The sequence below is a fragment of the Syngnathoides biaculeatus genome, chromosome 13 (genome assembly GCF_019802595.1).
Source record: "Syngnathoides biaculeatus isolate LvHL_M chromosome 13, ASM1980259v1, whole genome shotgun sequence".
NCBI classification, from domain to species: domain Eukaryota; kingdom Metazoa; phylum Chordata; class Actinopteri; order Syngnathiformes; family Syngnathidae; genus Syngnathoides; species Syngnathoides biaculeatus.
The window spans coordinates 10632767-10653576 of record NC_084652.1 but is presented as its reverse complement, the minus strand read 5'-3'; the positions used below and the strand labels follow the sequence as shown (position 1 = coordinate 10653576).

General features: G+C 40.3%; 1 protein-coding gene across 1 annotated transcript; it reads left to right on the top strand.

Annotated features, from left to right (window-relative positions):
* On the top strand, nucleotides 1-20809 carry klhl24a (kelch-like family member 24a). Its single transcript, XM_061840485.1, has 8 exons — nucleotides 1-243; nucleotides 2816-2930; nucleotides 3794-4638; nucleotides 8599-8783; nucleotides 10947-11065; nucleotides 15661-15849; nucleotides 17576-17764; nucleotides 17880-20809. The coding sequence occupies exons 2-8, from the start codon at nucleotides 2856-2858 to the stop codon at nucleotides 18078-18080; spliced, it is 1803 nt and encodes a 600-aa protein (XP_061696469.1). The 5' UTR covers nucleotides 1-243; nucleotides 2816-2855; the 3' UTR covers nucleotides 18081-20809.
* Nucleotide 20810: the final 1 nt, after the last annotated feature.

The window sequence follows — 20810 nt, the reverse complement described above, 5'->3', positions numbered from 1 at the left end:
GACTTGTATAAATAGCTTGTGTGTTTACAGTTAGCTAGATAGAGCTCTTTGTTTTTCCCCATCGGTTTAGTGTAAAAATGTGCGGGCTGTACAACAGCCTACATACTGTCCCGTATTCCAACAAGGGGTGTTATTAAAAATATATTGACACATTTTTTTTTTTTTTTCCAAAGAGGGCATTTTTTTCAAAGCCCTTGTTTACTTGGAACCGAGAAAGAGTCTTCTTTCGGAAATCTGTTTCAGGTAATTGCTTTTTATTCTTACTGGGGGAAATGTAATTTCAAATAATAACTGTATAGAGTGTTGAATGTGAATTTGTTGACAGCACAAAGTGTAAGTAAATGAAAGCTTTTTTTTTTTTAATGATTTGTCGAATGTTGACGGTCGGCACGAGACATGTCCCCTTTGTTTACGACGTGCACACGTTTTCCTGTATTGTCAAGCATTTATTCAAAATCTACTTTGTGACACGTTTAACATTTCAAGGCAATCGTTTAAATGATTTCATATTAGAGCTGTTTGGTCTTTTTCCCCCACAGAACCCAATTATCACAAACGTTAAGTCGATTTAATTGGCAAGGCTAAAATGTCAAAATGCTATTTGGTTTGTGATGCATGTAAATTACAGCGATCTTAATTCCAGAGATGGCAAAAGTACTCACAAGAAGTACAGAAGATGCTCGTGTATTATGTGTGTGTATGGGGGGGCGGGGGGGGGGGTGAGCACAGACTTTGAAATGTATTTGATAAAAGTACAAATAATTTATGCTATGAATGATATACATTAACCGTATTGCTAACTAAACACAATGAACAAAACAAGCACACTTGTACCTATTATACTTTTCCCACTTTTGTAATTTATATTACATTACGCATTACATCATGCTACATGTTCCTAAGTAGCGTTGGCTTGACTTTGATTTCACGTAACGTGTCGTCATAGGTTTGCTAATGTTGTGAAATGAATAGAAAAAAAATAACAAAAAAACAACAACACATTTGTAAGCATTTTTCCAGATTTAACCAGGACACAAATCTTTCTGTGATTACTTTTTCTTGAGCGTTCACAATCTTTTGAACACTCGTTCTCTGAATCTGTTTCCGTTGTCGTTAATATTGCGGTTGACTTTTACCTCTTTCCGGTTAAAATGTTTTTTTTTTTTTTTTGTTTTACATCATGGTGCTTTCTACTTTGGTATTTTCCACCACCGCTGTGTTCACAATGCATAGTCCATATTATTGTAGACTTTAAATTGATATAAAACAGATTCTTGTATTTCTATTGAGCGGTATAAGTGATATTTCATTTCATTCAGGTGTTATGTGTCACCTGAATTAAAAGAGGAACATTGTGCCCTAACCAGTCCTCTGGTCTCCATTCAAGCGCTTGCTCGCTCGCATGTTGCTGGCAGGTTTTCTTATTTAACTCGCACACGTGAAAAGAAGAGATTGACAGTGTTGGAGGTCAGCCAAAGTGTAAAAATAGCCTGCAATAAGTGACCTCACTCCATCAGCAGTCAATCGCATCATTGCAGGAAGTTATATTCAGGTCAAATACAATTCTGACGATCGTATGGAATTGATTGGTCATTAATTGCGGCTTGAATTGAGTTAACTTCCAAAGCAAACAGCAGAAATTGCGTTAATTAAAAGCCTGAACTCATAATTTGTTCAGTGAGCAAGCTTGCATTTCAGTTTACTAATGTATCAAATCAGTGTTTCCCACTGAAATGAACTGAGAAGTCATTAATCTGTTCCAACCATTTAACAAACGAGTACAATACTTTTTTAATTTAATCTTCAGACCTTCAGAAAATATACTTTGGTCCAATTTTCATTCAACCGCTATGCAATACAGCCAGACATCCATTTTCTATACTGCGTATCCATGTTATTTAAACTATTTTATTCAGTACATTTTAAAAAAATTCTTATATTGGAGTTTTATATATGTTGAAATTGTGCATGTTGTTAAAGTGTATTATAATACAATAATTGAGGGGAGAAGTATTTTTTTGAGGTGGTATGTGGTGGAAAAAGTTCAAGAAGTCCTACTTTACATGGAATCTTCAAGGATCAAAATAGACGCGTATTTTTTGACATTGTGGAGCGTCGACTGTCTGAATTGACTGGTAACCTTATCATGTATAAACGTATTTGTGTAACACTTTGAGATTGTTACATCCGCCATCCAAGTTGTTGTTGTTTCACTGTGAATGACGTGCCATCGTGGCGGGTCCCTGCCCCTGCTGTTTCAAAACAAACCTGACTGACACGTAGGTTGGTCCTTCCAACGGTTGCTCAACCTGTCTCCGCCTCTTTCAGTCTTCCGCCTCACGGGGTCCATTGTGCCCCAGGGCACAACTGTTTAGAGTCATTGATGATATAAAGGACGTGGCAACACACTGATATGTGTGCAGCTCACATATTTTAAACAGAACAGAGTATCTTGAAAAAACAGACTTGACTGTTTTTTTTTTTTTTGTGCCTCTGACGTGCATTGTCTTTGTTTTTTGTCTGCATGCTTTGTTTGCTTTTGGGGAGTGTTCTGTTTTTCTCTTTTTGTTTTTTTTGCCATTTTAATTCAATCAGGTTGCTATGTACTGTATATGTCAAGCGCTCTAAAAAAGAAGCGTGTTGGGTTAAGTAAAGACTCTAAAATTGTTCATTGATATAAATGATGGTGGCCTGTAACTGGTCCAGGGTGTACCCCACCAAGCAACATAGAAAATGGATGGACTTCTTTCCCAGCATGAACAAAATCTTCCACGTGAAATTGTGTGCCGTAAAGATGCATTTTTTTGCCCTACAGATCATCTTAAGGTACAGAAGTCTCCCTTGAGGGCTGGACCATGGTGTTGATTCTAGGCAGACGGATGAACAGGGAGGACACCGGCATCAGAGACTCACCGGCAGTCAAACGCAAGGTGCATTGAAAAGAGTCCATGTTCTAGACATTGTGCACCATTTGTGCTTGGTAAGAAAAGGGCAAACCTTTCACATCAGAAGTTCTGGGGAGACATAAGGACCACCTTATAACGCTAACTACGTGTAGGCTACCTCTTAGTGTCAAACGAATTGACGAGTGAAGGAGAAAAGTCTGAACATTATGAGACTAAATTCAAGTTTTTTTTAATGAAAAAAAATTATAATCTTCCAAGAACAAAGTTGTATGTTTCCATGATGAAGATGTAATGGTATATGATATTGAAGTCAAAGTCCAACAAGTGACGAGTCATATTTTTACTGTAATTCCCAGCCTACAGAGCGCACCTGGTTATAAGCCTCACCCAGTACATTTGTAAAGGAAATACCATTTGGTACATACGTACGCCGCAGCTGTGTAAAAGCTGCAAGTGGCCAAATTGAAACAACAACAACAGATATTTTCAAAGAAAAATGGTACACCGAGAATTTAATGCTAACACTAGCGCCGCGCTCATAGGACTGGTTAAAATAAAACGTACTGGTAAAAATCACTCAGACCCGGCAGTAACTCGCTATTGCAGCGTTAACAGCTCCGGATCGATAAAAGTCACTTACTCGGCACATATATTCCAATGGTCTCACTCTTACCTTTTCCGCTAGAGTGCACAAATTAGCCACTTCACCACACAAACCGCAGGGTTGAAAACGTCTGAAAAAAGTCGCGGCTTATAGGTCGGAAATTACGGTAAATGAATTTCACAAATACAACTGTGTTCTGGTCATTTTAAGCTATTTGTTCTGGAACAGAACAACTTTTATGGCTCTGTGACTCCACTCTTAAGAACCGGTGTTAATTCCTCAGGTTTTTGAGGTCGACTCCAAGACGTTAGCCACCCAGGAAGTGTTGGACTTCTGCTCTGGCTCCTCCCACTCCGAGGGGATCCTGCAGGTGTTCAACGAGTTCCGCGACTGTCGCCTATTCACGGACGTGGTCATCAGCGTGCAGGGCCGCGAGTTCCCCTGCCACCGGGCTGTGCTCTCGGCGTGCTCCTCCTACTTCAGAGCCATGTTCTGTAATGATCACCGTGAGAGCCGCGAGATGCTGGTGGAGATCAATGGCATTCTGGCCGAAGCCATGGAGTCCTTCCTCGCTTATGTTTACACCGGCCGCGCCAAGATCACTACGGAGAACGTCCAGTTCCTATTCGAGACCTCCAGTCTCTTCCAGATCGCCACGTTACGGGATGCCTGCGCAAAGTTCCTGGAGGACCAGCTAGACCCGTGCAACTGCCTGGGCATCCACCGCTTCGCGGATGCTCATTCTCTCAAGCAGCTCGCCAGCCGCTGCCGCACCTACGCTCTGGCCAATTTCTCTGAGGTGGCTCAGCACGAGGAGTTCCTCGACCTCCGTAGGGAAGAGCTAGAAGAGTACATCGACAGTGACGAGCTGTCCATCGGTAAAGAGGAGGTGGTGTTTGAGGCGGTGATGCGCTGGGTGTACCACGGTGTGGAGCAACGGAAACCCCTGCTGAAGGCCTTGCTGCACCATGTACGCCTGCCGCTTTTGCACCCCAACTACTTTGTCCAGACAGTGGAGGGAGACCAGCTCATCCAGAATGCTCCGGAGTGCTACCATCTTCTCCACGAGGCAAGGCGCTACCACGTACTTGGAAATGAGATGATGTCACCCAGGACCAGGCCGCGCAGGTAATGTTTGCCTTCCCGTTATTGCTTTTATGAGGTAAAACCGGTTTGGACAGGGAAACACAAGCTAGAGCAGAAGTAGCGAATTGGTATTTGACTAAATGGCCTTCATCAACTATAAGAAAAATAAACGGATCAACGAATGGAATTTTTGTTTATTTAGTGGCACAGTCGTGCTCACCGCTATTGTCACCCATGAAATTTAAGACGTCAAAAGCAATATCTCCTGAAGAGAATGAATCAAGTGACGCAGCATTTTTCTATGGAGAACTTCTGTTTGATACAAAAGAGAAAATGATTAATAACGTTTTACGGACAGATGAAACACAAATTTTGGTTTTTAGCAATGCACACAAACGGCTCGATGAAGCCTTCAAGGAAAAGAACACCATGCCAACATTCAAGCACGCAGCGTCCATTGGGGCTACTTTGCTACATCTGGTACTAGAGGCCTTGACTGTGTCACAGGAATCATGAAATCAGAAAATTATCAAGAGATTTTATAGCAAAAGGTCTTATTCAGTGTAAGAAATTTTAATTTGAGGTGTAGATCACGGGTCTTCCAGCAAGACAAAGACTCAAATCACACATCTCAATGCACACAGGAATGGTTGAAAAGGAAAGAAATGACTTTTAAAATGGCCAACAGAAAGTCTTGATCTCAGTCCAATTGAAAATCTTTGGGGGTAGCTGAAATCTGCCATTGGGGAAAAGCACTCTGCAAAAGTTCAAAAGTGAAGATATTATACAGCTAAAGCAAAAAATGATGGGGTGTAAATGATGGTGGGCACAGCTGTACCGTACATCCCAGCCCCCCTTTGGTGTTCTCCAAGGTTCTATCCCCCTACCACCTTTTGTTCATCTACCTCATCCCCCTGTTTCCAGTGCTATGTGAATGACACCCACTTTTGTGTATATAGTTCTGACAAAGCCTTTTTTGAAATAATTTTATAATAAATAAAAATAAATAAATAAATTATTTTTAAAAACCTAATGATTTATTATTCCCATCCACATTCAGAAATCATTCTAGTATGTGCCCTAATAGAATATTGAAAAGTAATGAGATTAGTCTTGAAAGTAGTACTTTTTTTTACTTTTACACACTTGGGACATTGTTTGATATTATTTCTCAAAGCAAATGGTGGTTCCACTATGTTGCTAAGAAGAAAGAAGAAAACATGTTTTGTAGCCAGAGATTACAACGTCAACATGGCGCTCGTGGCAGTGGACTTGTTGATTTTATATACAGTATACGCATGTTTTTCTTTGTGTGTGTGTCTGTGTGTGCGAGACCAGGCGACGGGGTGTGTTACTGTGCCAAGTACACTGTGTCTGTGTTTTGTGGCATCTTTCCAAATATAGATGGTAAAGAAGGAAGCAGGGCATGTTGGTACACAGAATCAGTAGCTGGAGGTGCCAAAAAAAAAAAAGTTGACACAACAAACGGCCAGAGAGAAATGTTGGGTCTTGTTTTCATACCTGTGTTACTATTAACCCTGCTTGATTTCGCCATATTTGTTTTTCTTTTAAGTTTGTGTGATAGGACAAAGCCTGCTGCTGAATGAAGGCTCATTACTGAAATTGAAAATGGAGCACATGGTGGGCAGCTGTACAGCTAGCGGCAGCTGTTCTATTGAGCAGGATGACCTCCCGTCACGACTCACTTTTGAAGTCGTGGAAACTGCGTGGCGTGTATTTTAGCTGTATTATGTCCGTATCCAGGCAGGTTTGCACTGAGCGCGAAGCCAAGCAGGCAGTTGTTCCCCCTTTGCAGTTTGCCCTGGGGGGAATCAATTGTCATCTGCTTAAAATAGTTGATTGATTCTCTCCCTCTGCGGCTGCGCTCTTGGGAATCTACCAGAACATGCAGACAACATCACGTGAGCAAATTATTATTAATAACACCAACTGCGTCTGGCCTAGACTGTCTCATACATGTACACAATCTGTGCACGGGGGAATGCAGACAAATCTTCCTGACCCTCCTTCTATCACATTGCACAAACTTATGGGAGTGCACAACAAAGAAACTGGATTTTCTTCAACCAGCAAGTTCAAATTATGTGATCATGGAAATGGAGCTCAAGTCTTGGATCTAAGTTTTGTTTTTGTTGTGGCTGATATTGATACAAGTCCTCGGAAATGAACTTTGCCTCGGAGATAAGCGAAGTTACTCTTGGCGGAACGTCACCTGCCTTTCGTGTCATAATAAAGCCCTCAGAATGTGTGTGTGTGTTTACATGTGTAACAAGTCAACTTTAGCACAAACGGATGACATTTTACAATTCCAGTTATTCAAATGTTTATAATTGTTCTTCTGAGCAAGCTACAAAGACCTGAAGCAATATGTTGTTTAAAGTCCCTGTAAAGTGGAAATTGTCTTTTAAAGTTCAGATGCCGTGGAAAAGTGTTGTTGACAACACAACCATTTCAATGTTTAAAAACAATAATGGCAAGTGCATAAAATTAGCCTTGGTTATGAATTAGCGGGCATTTGGCTTGTCTGCGACGTCACTTCCTGTCCCTTTAAGCCAAGCAAAGCAAATTTATTTATACAGCGGATTTCTTCCACAAGGGAACTCGATGTGCTTTACATGATTAAAATCGTTTGAATACAAAGAAATACAAGATTTTAAACACTTTAAAATGAATGAAGGGAAAAAAAAGTGTTTTGAACCTGGATTCAAAAACATTCACACTTGGGGCTGAGGTCACCTCAGTTGGCAACGTATTCCATTTGTGTGCAGCATAATAGCTAAATACTGCTTCACCATTTTTGCTTTGGTCTCTGTGCTCCACTATTTGACCTGAGTCTGTTCATCTCAGAGCCCTACTGGGTTTGTACCCCATAAGCATTTCTTTCATGTATTCAGGACCTAAACCATTTAGTGATTTATAGACAAGCGGCAGAACTTTAAAATCTATTCTAAAGGCTGGTCAGAACCTGAGCTCCAGTATTCTGAATGAGCTGCAGCTGTATAATGCTCTTTTTGGGGAGTCTAGTCAGAAGACCATTACGATAGTCAAGTCTACTTGAGATAAAAGAATGGATGCGCTTTTCCTGGTCTCCTTGACACGTGCAAGCCTTCACTCTAGATATGTTCTTAAGATGGTAAAAGGCAGTTTTAGTAATTGAATTGATATGACTGTTAAAAGTCAGGACAGAATCTTTAGATAAATAACAGCAAGTTGTTCAGTAAATTATGCATCCAAGGAAGATGTCGTTTACACATAGTGAGCCTGCTAACTGTACACTGCAGTAGTGGACACTGGCTTAGAAATAATAGTAATCATCATTTGAGTAACTCACAGTCACGTTGGATAACAACTAATGAAAATGGAGGCATTCATGTTCTTATATAATGAGGAAGAGAGCCTCACATCAGGTACTGGGTGCCATTTTACCCATGAGCCCCCAATAAATTCAGAAAAACTGAAATTATGAGATACAGTTTAATGCTATAGCTCCCCAACCAACACTGTTCTCATTCTTTTGATGTTTTAGGAATTATCTTCAAACATCTATAATGTATTTTGAAACCAATATCTTTAATTGCATTTTTCTGGGTTTTTAAGACAGAACACTGCTGTCCAATTGCGTCTTCCACACTATCCAGCTCACAATGTCAACCTTGACTTCTCATGACTTTGTTATAACCTCACGGGAGACTTGGCAGAGAGCCTTCATATCATTTTTCTTTATTCATGTAACAACGTGAGTCAAATATTTGTTTTAAATTGTTGTTTGCCGGGAATCCTTTGTGTTGATATACGACCACAGTCTTGCCACGTTGCCAAAGCTCTATGCTCTGTTTTAAGTGCCTCTCTAGTTATTGTTATAAGGACAGAATTATTGATTTAGCTCTATTATGGGTCCTATTCAATTGTCTTTATTATTTCAACCTATTTACCTTCCTGTACCCCCCCCCCACCCCCCCTTTTAATGTGTCCTGTTTCTAGGTCGACTGGCTACTCTGAGGTGATTGTGGTGGTGGGCGGTTGTGAGAGAGTGGGGGGTTTCAACCTGCCCTACACCGAGTGCTACGATCCAGTGACGGGGGAGTGGAAGTCGCTGGCCAAGCTGCCCGAGTTCACCAAGTCCGAGTACGCCGTGTGCGCCCTCCGCAATGACATTCTAGTGTCAGGTAAGAGCCTGTTGGACTGAACCATCAAATTAATTTCATAAAATATTTCGAAGAGTCGATGGGCACTTGTAAGACGCACAACCGAATACGAGAAGCGGCAGTAAAATGCGACAAAATCCAGATGTCAGACGGTGACGCACGGCAAGAGGCAATTGCAAAGTTGCTACCCAAATGGGAGGGTATAAAAATAAGTCCTTAAATTGAGTTTTAAACATTTCTACAGAGGTCGGCACTCTTAATTTCCACGGGTAAAATATTCCAGAGCGGTTCCAATAATAGATGGATGGATAAAAATAAAATTGCCGTCACGGTGAAGACTGGTTAGAGCATCTGCCTCACAGTTCTGAGGACTGAGGTTCAAATCCCAGCCCTGCCTATGTGGAGGTTGCATGTTCTCCGTGTGCAAGGGTGGTTTTTCTCTCTAGTGACCAAGACTGGTTGAGTTTTTTTATCCTCACAGGCCACATCAATTGAAGGAAAATATGAGCACAACATAAACAGGCACACGGCAGACTTTTGTTACTGGCCGGCTTCTTTCTCTAGTTGCTAGTCGGTTGCCATCTTTCCCCATTAGTCTGATCGCTGTAGGGTGACTTCTGTATACATATTTCCATGTATTTGTTATCACTTATGGATTGAGTTTTATTTGCTCTGAGTGTGGGACGTTTGGATCCTAGCCTTTAGAAAAAAAAATGTGTAAGCCTTCTTTGGTGACACGGAGATCAGTACATTACATCATTTATATGTGCTTTTCGGCCAAACTTTCAGTGTCTAAAGTTCACTTTTTCTCGTTCCGTGTTTTTAGACTGTGACTGTGGAGGTGAAATTTTTCTTTTTTTTTCTTCCAGGAATAAGCCGTGTTAAATGTGCCTTCAAGCATGGGCCATGTCAAAACATGCCCAGCATAAGCTGAAAACAAAGCAGCAGTTGGGAGAGCGGAAAAAAAAAGAAGGCGGGAGGAAAACGTGGTCTTTACTTCAGCCGAGTGTGTGTCGTGTGTATGCTTGTTTTTGTTTTTTTTTTTCTAAAGCTGGCTGGGCCAAGTTCCTCACGTGTGCGCGATCTATCTACTCTTAAGAACCCGCCTGGAAAAGTCAACACACCCCTCCCCCTTTGTCCATCTAAAACACACACACATGCATCCACTCTTTCATTGACCCATTTTCATCATTTTTTTCGCACTTTGTTATTGTATTTCCAACTTGACTTAAGTTCCTACACTCTTCCACTCTGCCTGTATGCCTGTTGGGGGGGAAAGAACTCCAGTTCATCCTCCACAGCTGCAGTAAGCTCTGGTCTTAAATAGCATGTGACCCCAAATGTTTATCGAGAACCAGTCACGTTTTGTGTGCCAGGATATATCTTGACATCAACTACAAGACTTCAAACCACCACCCTTAATCACCACTACACTTTATAAGACTTTATCAAGTGTGACCACATTAAATATTCATCTGCTTTAATATATATTTGCATAGCTCACGTGTGGCATAACAGTTATAGCCTGAGGCATCAGGAATTTTTCTGCGTTCTGAACTAATAATGTTTCGGGTAAAAACTCTCATAACTGTCAGTATTTGTGTATATATGAATATGTAAAGTAAAGTAAATACTCCTATAGCTGTCAGTGTGACAAATCATCACTTAAGGTTGCTGTTTGTTAAGAGCAGCGATTACCATCGGCGGTCCTCCCCACAACAGTTGGACACTAAATTAATTTTTAAAGAGAAAAAAACACCATGCCGTGCCGACAGATTAGAGCGTTTTTGCAAAATAGTTTTCCCAAGATTACAAGGTTGCCTTTGTGGTGGTACATCCTCCAACGGCCTCGTGACATTTGTGCAAATCCTTGGAGGCTTCAGGGCAACAGACTGTCTGGATCTTTGACTTTGTTGCGACTTTCCGGGAGGCTCCATCATGGGGGCACAGCATATACAGTAATGAAGCACGGATACGTGTTCTGACTCGTTTTCTTTGTGAGCTTCTGTGTCACCAAAAACATCTTAGGTTAATTATTTAGTGGTAATTAGTTCTCCATGGGTGTGAATGTGAGGGGGAGTGGTTGTTTGTCCATATGTGTCCAGCGATTGACAATCTGGTGCGTACCCGGCCACTTGACTTTATAGTAGATTTACTCTTGCCTGTACTTTGTCTCTGCTACAGGTGGTCGCATCAACAGCAGGGATGTGTGGATGTATAACTCTCAGCTCAACCTTTGGATCCGAGTGGCTTCATTAAATAAAGGCCGCTGGAGACACAAGATGGGGGTCCTCCTGGGCAAGGTGAGTGTGGCCATTTTGAGTTTTTAACATGCTTGCATTGTTATGACAGTTGTGGATTATTTACCTCGGTTAGTTTAAATCCTGTTTGTAGTGACTTTTTAGCGAGGTACGATACAAGGTAGAAGGTAACACACACATATAAGTTCAGTATTCAGTTACTAAATGACTCCAGAACGTTCCAACTACATTTAAAGTCATGTACTTAACTTCTCAGGCACACCCTAGAGAGATACTCTATATATAGGTTCCACATACTATCTGAACCCGCAGACATAAAAGAATTTGTTTTTCAACATATGTTGTCTTTCTTTGTGATTGACAGTAATGAACTAGTTAGTCATTGCTTTTGAGCCACAAAAAGGAAATTACCGGTACTCTAAATAACAGTCACCTGTGTCAGTAACCTGCATTTTGCTTATCAGCCATGTTGGACAATGAGGGCGTCTTGTCACAAGGAGCGACACTATGTCATCATTTAATTGTGTTTGTGTTCACCATTAAAGTCCGGCTACTGTACAAAGGGCGGTTCAACACGTGTGTGCGCCTGTGCGGGGTTTGCACGTTCTCCCCATGCTTTTGCGGGATTTCTCCGGGTACTCTGATTACCTCCCGTATCCCAAAAACATGCACGGTAGGTTAAATGAAGACTGTAAATTGTCTGCATGTATGAATGTGAGTCTGAATGGTTTGTTTGTTTGTTTGTACTGTTACGTGCCCTGCGATTGGCCGGCAACCAGTTCAGGGTGTACCCCGGCTCTCGACCGCAGTTAGCTGTGACAGGCTCCAGCATTCCTGGAACCCTCGGTGAGGTGTAGAAAATGGATGGGTTTTTGTTAGCTGGTGTGCCTTGAGATTTCTCTCATGTAAAATGTGGCCTGGCTCACTTCAGGTTCGGAAACGATGCTCTACATTGAATGGAATTTGTCAGATCAGCCTGCTATTATTAAGACGGAAAGTATGATAAGCCAAACTCAATGGATTTTAAATTAGTCACACGTTTTATTTTTTTTTGAGAGATCTATTTTTTTGATAAACTGAAGCAGTTTTATGTATTTTTTCATCAATTGTCGATCTACGCCAAATTTTTATGCACAGCAAGCATGTATGCCTGCCATGTAACAAAAATTCCCATCGGGCATAACCCTTGCTAACTCCGTGTTTTCACTGTCTTACTTTAACTCATAAAATGAGTGTGAAACATTTTGACTGGATCTTTTCTACACGTGACCCGCTGCCCGCCTGTCGTCGTCCTCTGTTCCAGCTTTACTCGCTGCGCTATTTACAGTTTGTAATGCACAGCCAGGTGGACATTCCACTGTAAGGGCACCACAAGTTTCTTGGATCTGTGCCTGCAAGTTGGATTCTAGCTAGCCTCCTATCGTGCTTCTGCACGCCGCACTTCGAGGTTTGCATGCGGATGCATAATTGTAGCACTTTACGTCAATCTAATAAACGGAAAGTAGATAAGAACAACACGGTGGATCACCGGTTCTGTCTTAAATTGTTGTCAATCTGGCTTCACAGCATTTGCGGCTGTGAACGAGAAAATATTGCAGGAAAAAAAATTGTTGACCACTGGTATTGCCACTCATGAGAGGTTTTTATTATCTGGAAAAGGGAACAATTGATCAGTGTGGTTAAAACGGACAAAACAAAATAGAGGCTTGGATTCAGGCTTACACATGTTTTGTGTTTGTCTCCTTAAGTATGTACAAGTTCACACATTTGTTTACTGCATAGACCAAGGTACCATTTTAAAGCCTTTTGGGGTTTTTTCCCCTATATACAAAGACTTTGGCTTGGTTTTCATCCATTGAGGATTAAGCCCTTTATTTTTTGGGGGGATGTCTTGTGCAAGTAAACAATCCTATACACCTGGTTGGTCACGTCGAAAAGTCAGGAACTCATTCAAAACACTGTTGTGGTGATTTACAGAGTATTTGATTGAGCAACACTACCACCACGCAGTTGTGTTTACTCATTCTAAATACATTTGTGTGCTAAAAGGGTGTACTAGCTCAGCCTGTCTTATTTACTTACACCAAACACGATGCAGTGACACAGTTGAAGTGCTCACATGTACTTAACACGCATGTACGCATTCCTTTTACTCCCAGAGGAGGTTCATGTCTCTTGTCGACTTCCTGTATGTCACACGTTCTTTTTGCTTCACTTTAATTCTTTTTCTTTTTGTGAGTCAAATCATTTGTCTCCAAACATTTTTTGTACATTGCATTTTGTCATTCAGATTGTTTGTGTAAGATCATTTTCCAAACGTTTTTAACACTTTACTCCTTTTAACATTTACTTCCGTTCTTGTAAGCAAGTATACACTTCTGAATGTTCAGTCATCTTTGTGGTTGATGGTTCCCACATACAGTGAGATTCAGTTATTTCCCCATTCTCGTTTCAATTTCCTTATATCGTTTCCCATTTGACCTGCAGCACAGATGCTCGTGTATTATGAACAATAAAACAAGTCTGTTGTAGAAAACAACCCTATGAAATGCATTTTGAAGTCTTTTTACTGTTGTTCACACAGGGAGAAATATATTTTTTAGTCCAGTACAGAATGTAGTATTATAATATGTACAAACGGACCTCACATTTAGTACATTTAAATGTACTCTCACACAAACAAAACCTCTGTCCCATCTATAATCCCTTGTTGTACAAAAATAGTTTTTCTCCCCGTGACGTCATTGCTTGGTGACAGCTGTTGTCATCATGAGGAGCTCCACAATGTTTTTTTTTTTAAAGGAAAATGATGATTTTATATTATTATAATTATTATATTATACTATACATATAATGGACATTAGAAAACAAATACATTCATTACATAATTATATAGAATGTGGCACGTTGGATCAGCTGATAAAGTGTTGGCCTCATAGTTCTGAGGTCCCGGGTTCAATCCCGTCCCTGCCTGTGTGGAGTTTGCATGTTCTCCCCGTGCCTGCGTGGGTTTTCTCCGGGCATTCTGGTTTCCTTCCCTACATCCCAAAAACATGCAACATTAATTGGACACTCTAAATTGCCCCTAGATTTGATTGTGAGTGCGGCTGTTGGTCTCAATGTGCCCTGCTATTGGCTGGCAACCAGTTCAGGGTGTACCCTGCCTCCTGCCTGTTGACAGCTGTGTTAGGCTCCACTATGCCCCGCGACCCTTGTGAGGATAAGCGGCTCAGAAAATGGATGGATGGATGATGAAAATATAAATCAACTTTCATTCAAGAATACTCAGAAGGTGGATGTTACCATTTAGGCATGAAAGATGAGCACATGAGGCATGGTATTTCTACATTAGGGGTTCAAAAGTATTGGAGTGTTGATATAATAGTAAATATGAAGGATACGTTATTGGTTATCCCACTTCTGTTCTCGGCCTGCAACACGGTAAAAGAAGTACCGGTGTGTGACTCTAACCCCAACAGTAACTCAAACCACAACAAACTTGACTGATATTATTTTGCACGAGTGTGACACATATTTATAATGGTCATTTGCATAGTCCTTCCCCAATATAGTAGTAGTAGTAGTCATATTGCTGTGGGGTGTGTCGTCGCTAAAACACAAGAGGGATTCCTAATAATGCATTAGGGACACACCGTTACCGTGCCCCCCCCACCCCCCAAACTTAGTATGAGCACACATACTAACATTTGAGTACTTACCACCCATTACCCACACACACATAGACATATTATTACTATATACTTCATGAAGGACAAGAAGGCTTTGGGCTGGGGGGATTGTCCATTGGATCTCAACTGCTATTTTAGTTTCATGAAGAACCAAATCAAAATAAAATGAAAAATGTATCATTTTTTTGTTATCAGTCATGGTAGCTCTCTTCCGCCATCAGATATGCTGACACAATCCAAATACAAGAGATCTATTCAAATGTCTACCACTTCTATGATAATAATACTCAACTGACACTACCAGAGAAGGATTAAGTAGTTAACTCCTTCACTGCCATGGTCACTGTCATGAGTAAATGATCCCTGTAGATGACAGCAATGGATCACTATTTTTTTAGATCAACATAGTTTTCGATTGGAAGATAAAGATTCTGTAGTCAAGCCCTGGTTGTCACATCATTTATAAAGGTGAAAAATGCCAACAAGGTGGAAATTGGTCAAGTTTAGGCACCTCACACACTACTAGCCAGAGTGTCTATGGGTCATTTTCATATAATTTGATCAATAACTGTAAAGACACTTAAAAAATAATTATATTTTAGCCATTTTTGAATGCTCCCTTGGTTCTATATGGGCGCATGTGTCTAACCACGCTGAATTACGTACATGATGAATTACAAGGGTTAGTCAATAACAATAGCCTATGGGTCGGAGTTTACAGACGTCAGTCAGCGGTTATGTGTTGAGAAGCGGTGCGTCATTTCTTTCCCTTCTCTGCACCAGATAGACTGGTTCTCTTTGTGCTGATGTACAATCACATGTTCACCTTTATAATTAGGTGACCTGTTTACCGTTTAATGTTGAAAAACAGCACGTGTTCTCTGTCGCCGCGGCTTTTGGTATAGAACTGATGATCTGTCCCACGTGGGTGTGTGTACTCTATTACAGGTCTACGCAGTGGGTGGCTACGATGGCCAGAGTCGTCTGAGCAGTGTTGAGTGTTATGACTCCTTCTCAAACCGCTGGACGGAGGTGGCGCCCTTGAAGGAAGCGGTCAGTTCGCCGGCCGTCGCCAGCTGTGCCGGCAAGCTCTTCGTCATCGGAGGGGGGCCCGATGACAATACCTGTTCAGACAAGGTGCGAAACAGATGTCTTCCTGCCCCAAGCACACAATCTTTGACAAATAGTGATGACGGCTTTGCTGGCTTTTTATCAAAGATATCCTATTTTGTAATTATATCTTTGAGAGCAATAATGTGTCGGGTAGACCTGTAGTTGGTCCTGTGGACAGGAACTCGGACTGAAAAAGACTACCGTAATTCCCGGCCTACAGAGCGCACCTGGTTATAAGCCTCACCCAGTACATTTGGAAAGGAAATACCATTTGGTACATACATATGCTGCAGCTGTGTAAAAACCGCAAGTGCCCACATTGAAACACTAAATATTTACAAAGAAAGACGGTACAGAGAGAGTTTAACGCTAGCGCTGCCGCGCTAATGCTAACGCACCGCTGCGCTAATGCTAGCGCCACGCTAACAGGGCAGGTTAAAAAATAAACATATCGGTAAAAAGCACTGAGACACAGCAGTAACACGCTAGCGCAGCGCTAACAGGCCTGCATTGGTAAAAGTCACTCTCTTGGCACATATATTCCACCAGTCTCACTCTTACCAATTTCGCTTGAGTGCCAACTTGCAGCCGTTTGGAAAAAAATCCACAAAGTAGCCGCATCACCGCATAAACCGCAAGGTTGAAAGTGTGTGGAAAAGAGGCGCAACTTATAGGCCGGAAATTACGGTATATTACTTGAAAGATTGATAACTCTATTACTCAGCCCCAGCTTGGTGGTTCTGGTTCCGCAATAAGGTGTTAAGTTCCATTAAATCCAATTCTCAAATGTAACTAATCTAAGCAGCTATTATATGTTTATATCATATATATGGTGAAGTGTGGCATTTATTTACCAGTCACGGTGCCTTGAGATACAAGCTTAATGGGATCCACGATCAAGGTGGAAACTCAAGCACTTTTTCTCCACTGAAATGAATGGAAATTCCATTCATCCTTTCCAAACTCCCCAATAAACCAAACAAAAAAATTATGCTTGATTAATAAGAAAAATAGAATCCTATAATATTGTACTTCATAATATAGGTAAGTAATGACAATCATTACCAAAGATGTATTTATATGTCCATTACATTCCAAACCTTCCCTGCCAATGACGTATTTCTACGTACTTTGTTTTTTTTTCCCCTCAGGAAGGGGTTGCAAAAAATAATAAATATGTTAAAAGCAGAAGTAAGATACAAAAAATAATAAATATGTTAAAAGCAGAAGTAAGATACTTTGAGGTTAGAATTAAGAATAAGTTTGAATAAGATGTAGTAAAAAAAGTAAAACACTGTCGAGCAGTTGGGGTCATAAATGAAAATTGGTCACTTTGGCGAGTTTCGCATCGCAATGCCATTTGGGAAAAATTATTTTTCAAAACTAGGTTTACTCAGAGGAGCTCTGTAGCGCCTCCTGGACTGCACAAACTCAAACTGACAGGACAGAGGATGAGAGGTTTCTGCCAGGGATGTATGACCTTTTTACCTCTTCCCATTTGTGAAAATGTGGGCCAGAGCTTTTTGGGATTTCCCACAATGTTACTCACCATTTTTACAATTTTGTTTAGTTTGGCCTCACTCTTTGGACTCAAGTGACCAAAACAAACACGGGGGTAAAATGTTAACACGCTTTCAAAATCTCCAATCTGCAGACTGGCACCAAGATAGTCAAGACTTTGTACAGGTGTCTACATTTATTCATATTTGCATCTCATACTGTCAATTTACATTGGCTGACTGTGTCCCAGGTCCAGTGCTATGATCCAGAGACAGACACATGGCTGCTCCGAGCCAACATCCCCATTGCCAAGCGTTGCATCACCGCCGTGTCGCTCAACAACCTTGTGTACGTGTGCGGCGGCCTAACCAGGTCCATATTCTGCTACGACCCCTTGGAGGACTACTGGATGCACGTGGTGCACACATTTGCAAAGCAGGTAGGACGTTTTTTTTAAATTTAATTACAGTTTTGTAATTTTTTTTCCCCCTAACACAGTTGCTGTTCCCAGATCTCGCCTGCCTGTTAGTAATTACCATGTTTCTGACATTCAGGAGAGCTGTGGCATGTCCGTGTGTAATGGCAAAATCTTCATCCTGGGAGGCCGGGGCGAAAACGGCGAGGCGACGGACACCATCATGTGTTACGACCCGGCGACGGGCATCATCACGGGGGTGGCTGCTATGCCACGTTGCATCTCCTATCACGGCTGCGTAACCATACATCGCTTCAATGACAAGTACCACAGGCCATGACCAAAAAACAAGCACGCACTTACAATGTATGAGCGCACAAGCACACACTTCATGACACCATAACACATCGTTCAGTGTATTTATTTTCTCACAGTATCATGTAGCAACACTCATTGCGGTGCTGTGAACATTTATCTTTCATAGTGCAACTGGTTTCTATTTAATCTGATTAATGGCAAAAGAGTACACAGTCGAACAAAGTTTAAAAAAAAAAAAACTCACATATGGATCATTTTGCCTATATTAACAGCATGTTTCCTAAAAAAGTTCCAAAGAAAATTCTTTAGGCAGGGATGTCCTAACATTTTCCTCCAAGGGCTGCATACAGAAAAATGGAAAGATGCAAAAACCACTTCAAAATTATTTTAATTTATTGAACACGGTAAATCTGATCAATCAAGCAATTACATATTGGTGATATATTGTACAGTAGTTACTTGAAAAACTGCAATGCCACAGCTTTCTATTAAAGTTCATGAGGAAAATAATTTGGGATTTTATAGGATTTGGGAATTTTTGCTTCTGAAACACAATTATATTTAATAGAAATTTTGTTACTATTGTTATAGTTAATAATTTAGTATTTAGTAGTATTATTAGTAATAGTTGTTGAACCCATGTGGAATGTGAGTGTTGCAAGGTATCCCGCCTGCCCCCCCCCCTTTTTTTTTTTTTTAGAAAAAATGTTTGGCAGTCATTTTGAAAATCATTTTTACTGTATGTGGCGGGCCACACAAAAATGGACAGCGGGCTGCAAATGGCGCCTGGGCTGTAGTTTGTCTTAAGTAATGCCACCTCAATTTTTAATATACAGTAAATCTCAAAATTGACTTTCGACTTCCTGTATTCGATTTAGCAGTAGTCCAATTTATCCGACCCGTTTTTTGAAAGAGAATCTGTTCTTGAAAACACTGAACTTCTAAAGCAATTTCTAATTTCTAAAGTAATTTTGCAATATCAGTATTCTCACAAATACTCAAAAGCATAAGCTGGCAAATGCTGGTGGGCTCACACCTGTCCGAATGATTTCTGGGAAAAAAAAAAAGTTGATTTTTGACTGCGATAAGCAGCTATGGCAGACAATAATGGTAATTTTGTTTCTAGTGCAGTTTTCATTTGAGAATCTCAAAAACAACTCGAAACACAGTTAAGTTACTTGATTAGAAATTAACTTAGAATATGTTTAATTTGGTAGTGATAGAAAAACTGAATATATCAAATTCCGACCATGTTATTATCTTCCCTTTTTTGATAATTATGTTAAGCTCTTCCACTTTTTTCAATTTGCATTTCCCTTTGCCTCTTCTATTTACATCCATATTTCTTTATTTTTGCTACATTATCCTACATATTCTCATTACTGGTATTTTTATTTTTGAAAAGTATAACTTAAGCGTGTGTTCAATTTTTTTCCCTTAAGTTCTTGTGTACACTTTTAGCAAAGTGCATCTTTTTCATATCATTGTTTAACAGTGTTTGGGGCATGTGGGTGTTTTTTGTATTTGTAGTGAGAGGCATTTTTGTAGATCAGATTTTCAGATCTAGAGTCTGCTTTGAATACATGGTGTGCCTGTACAGATATGATTCATGTATGCATGACTTTTACGACATACAGTACTTTGGACGGTGTCAGTGACCGCACGGTCACTGTCAGTTTACGCCGCTTGCACCTTTGATTTAAAAGACACAAGATGTAACTCGGGTTAACCGTAGATACCTCCGTGTGTGTATGATGGTTTGAGAGTCGGGCGTGGAGGTGTTTGAACCACTAGCCCTTAGTTAAGGTCAGTAAAAGTTTTTTTGTTGTTTTTTTTTTTTTTTTTTTTACAATAGGTGTTGATAGACAAGATGTTGCTGTGAACTTTTATTTGTTTTGTATTTAAATGTATTTTTTTTCCTGTACCTGAGAGCCCCCGTTCTGCACTTTGACAGAATCTTGTCAAGTAGGTAATAGTGGATGAAAATTATCTTCCCATTTTTCTTCTGTTTTTTTTTTTTTTACTGTATCAGTAAATGTTATTAGCTTTCACGTGAAACATGGAGTTGAGTGCGTAGGGCGCCTCTATTTGGCCGCAGAATGCCGCAGTTCAGATACGACAACAACGACTCGAGAGGACAAAGTTCAGAGAGAGGACTTTAAAATATGACAAAGATGTTAGAGCTGTTTTTTTCTTCTGTTCAACAATCAGAAAACATAATCCAGCAGTTTTTAATAAAAAAATGGTGATTAAGGCCAACAATCCCGTCAGAAATTTGAATGGTATTGGGAATAAATAAATGTGTGTCTGGGATTTTACCAGGTACTTTCGCAATTTGAATAAATCCTCTCATTATGTATTTTTTTCCCCATTAAAATATTTTCACTTTTCTTATGTTTGCTTTAGTAAGATTTGTGTTCATTTTGTGTTTGTATTTTATTGTGGGATTGTGTGTTTTTTGACCCCATGTGATTGAACTTTTTAGAAAAAATAATAATTTGGCATAAATGGAGGTAGAAACAAACTTGGGTTTTTGGATTTGATTCGGATGTCATCCTGTGTTTTGATAATGTGCCTTTAAAAGAATAAACCAGCAGGGGAATATTGATTTTCTTTTTATACGAACCTTTACAAATGCATTTGTTATGTGATACTTTAAGATGCTCGGCGCGAGGATGCAAGAAAATGTTTTTTTTTCTAAATGTTGACTTGTGTACAATAAATAACAATAAAGTTTTTTTTTTCCTTTCTG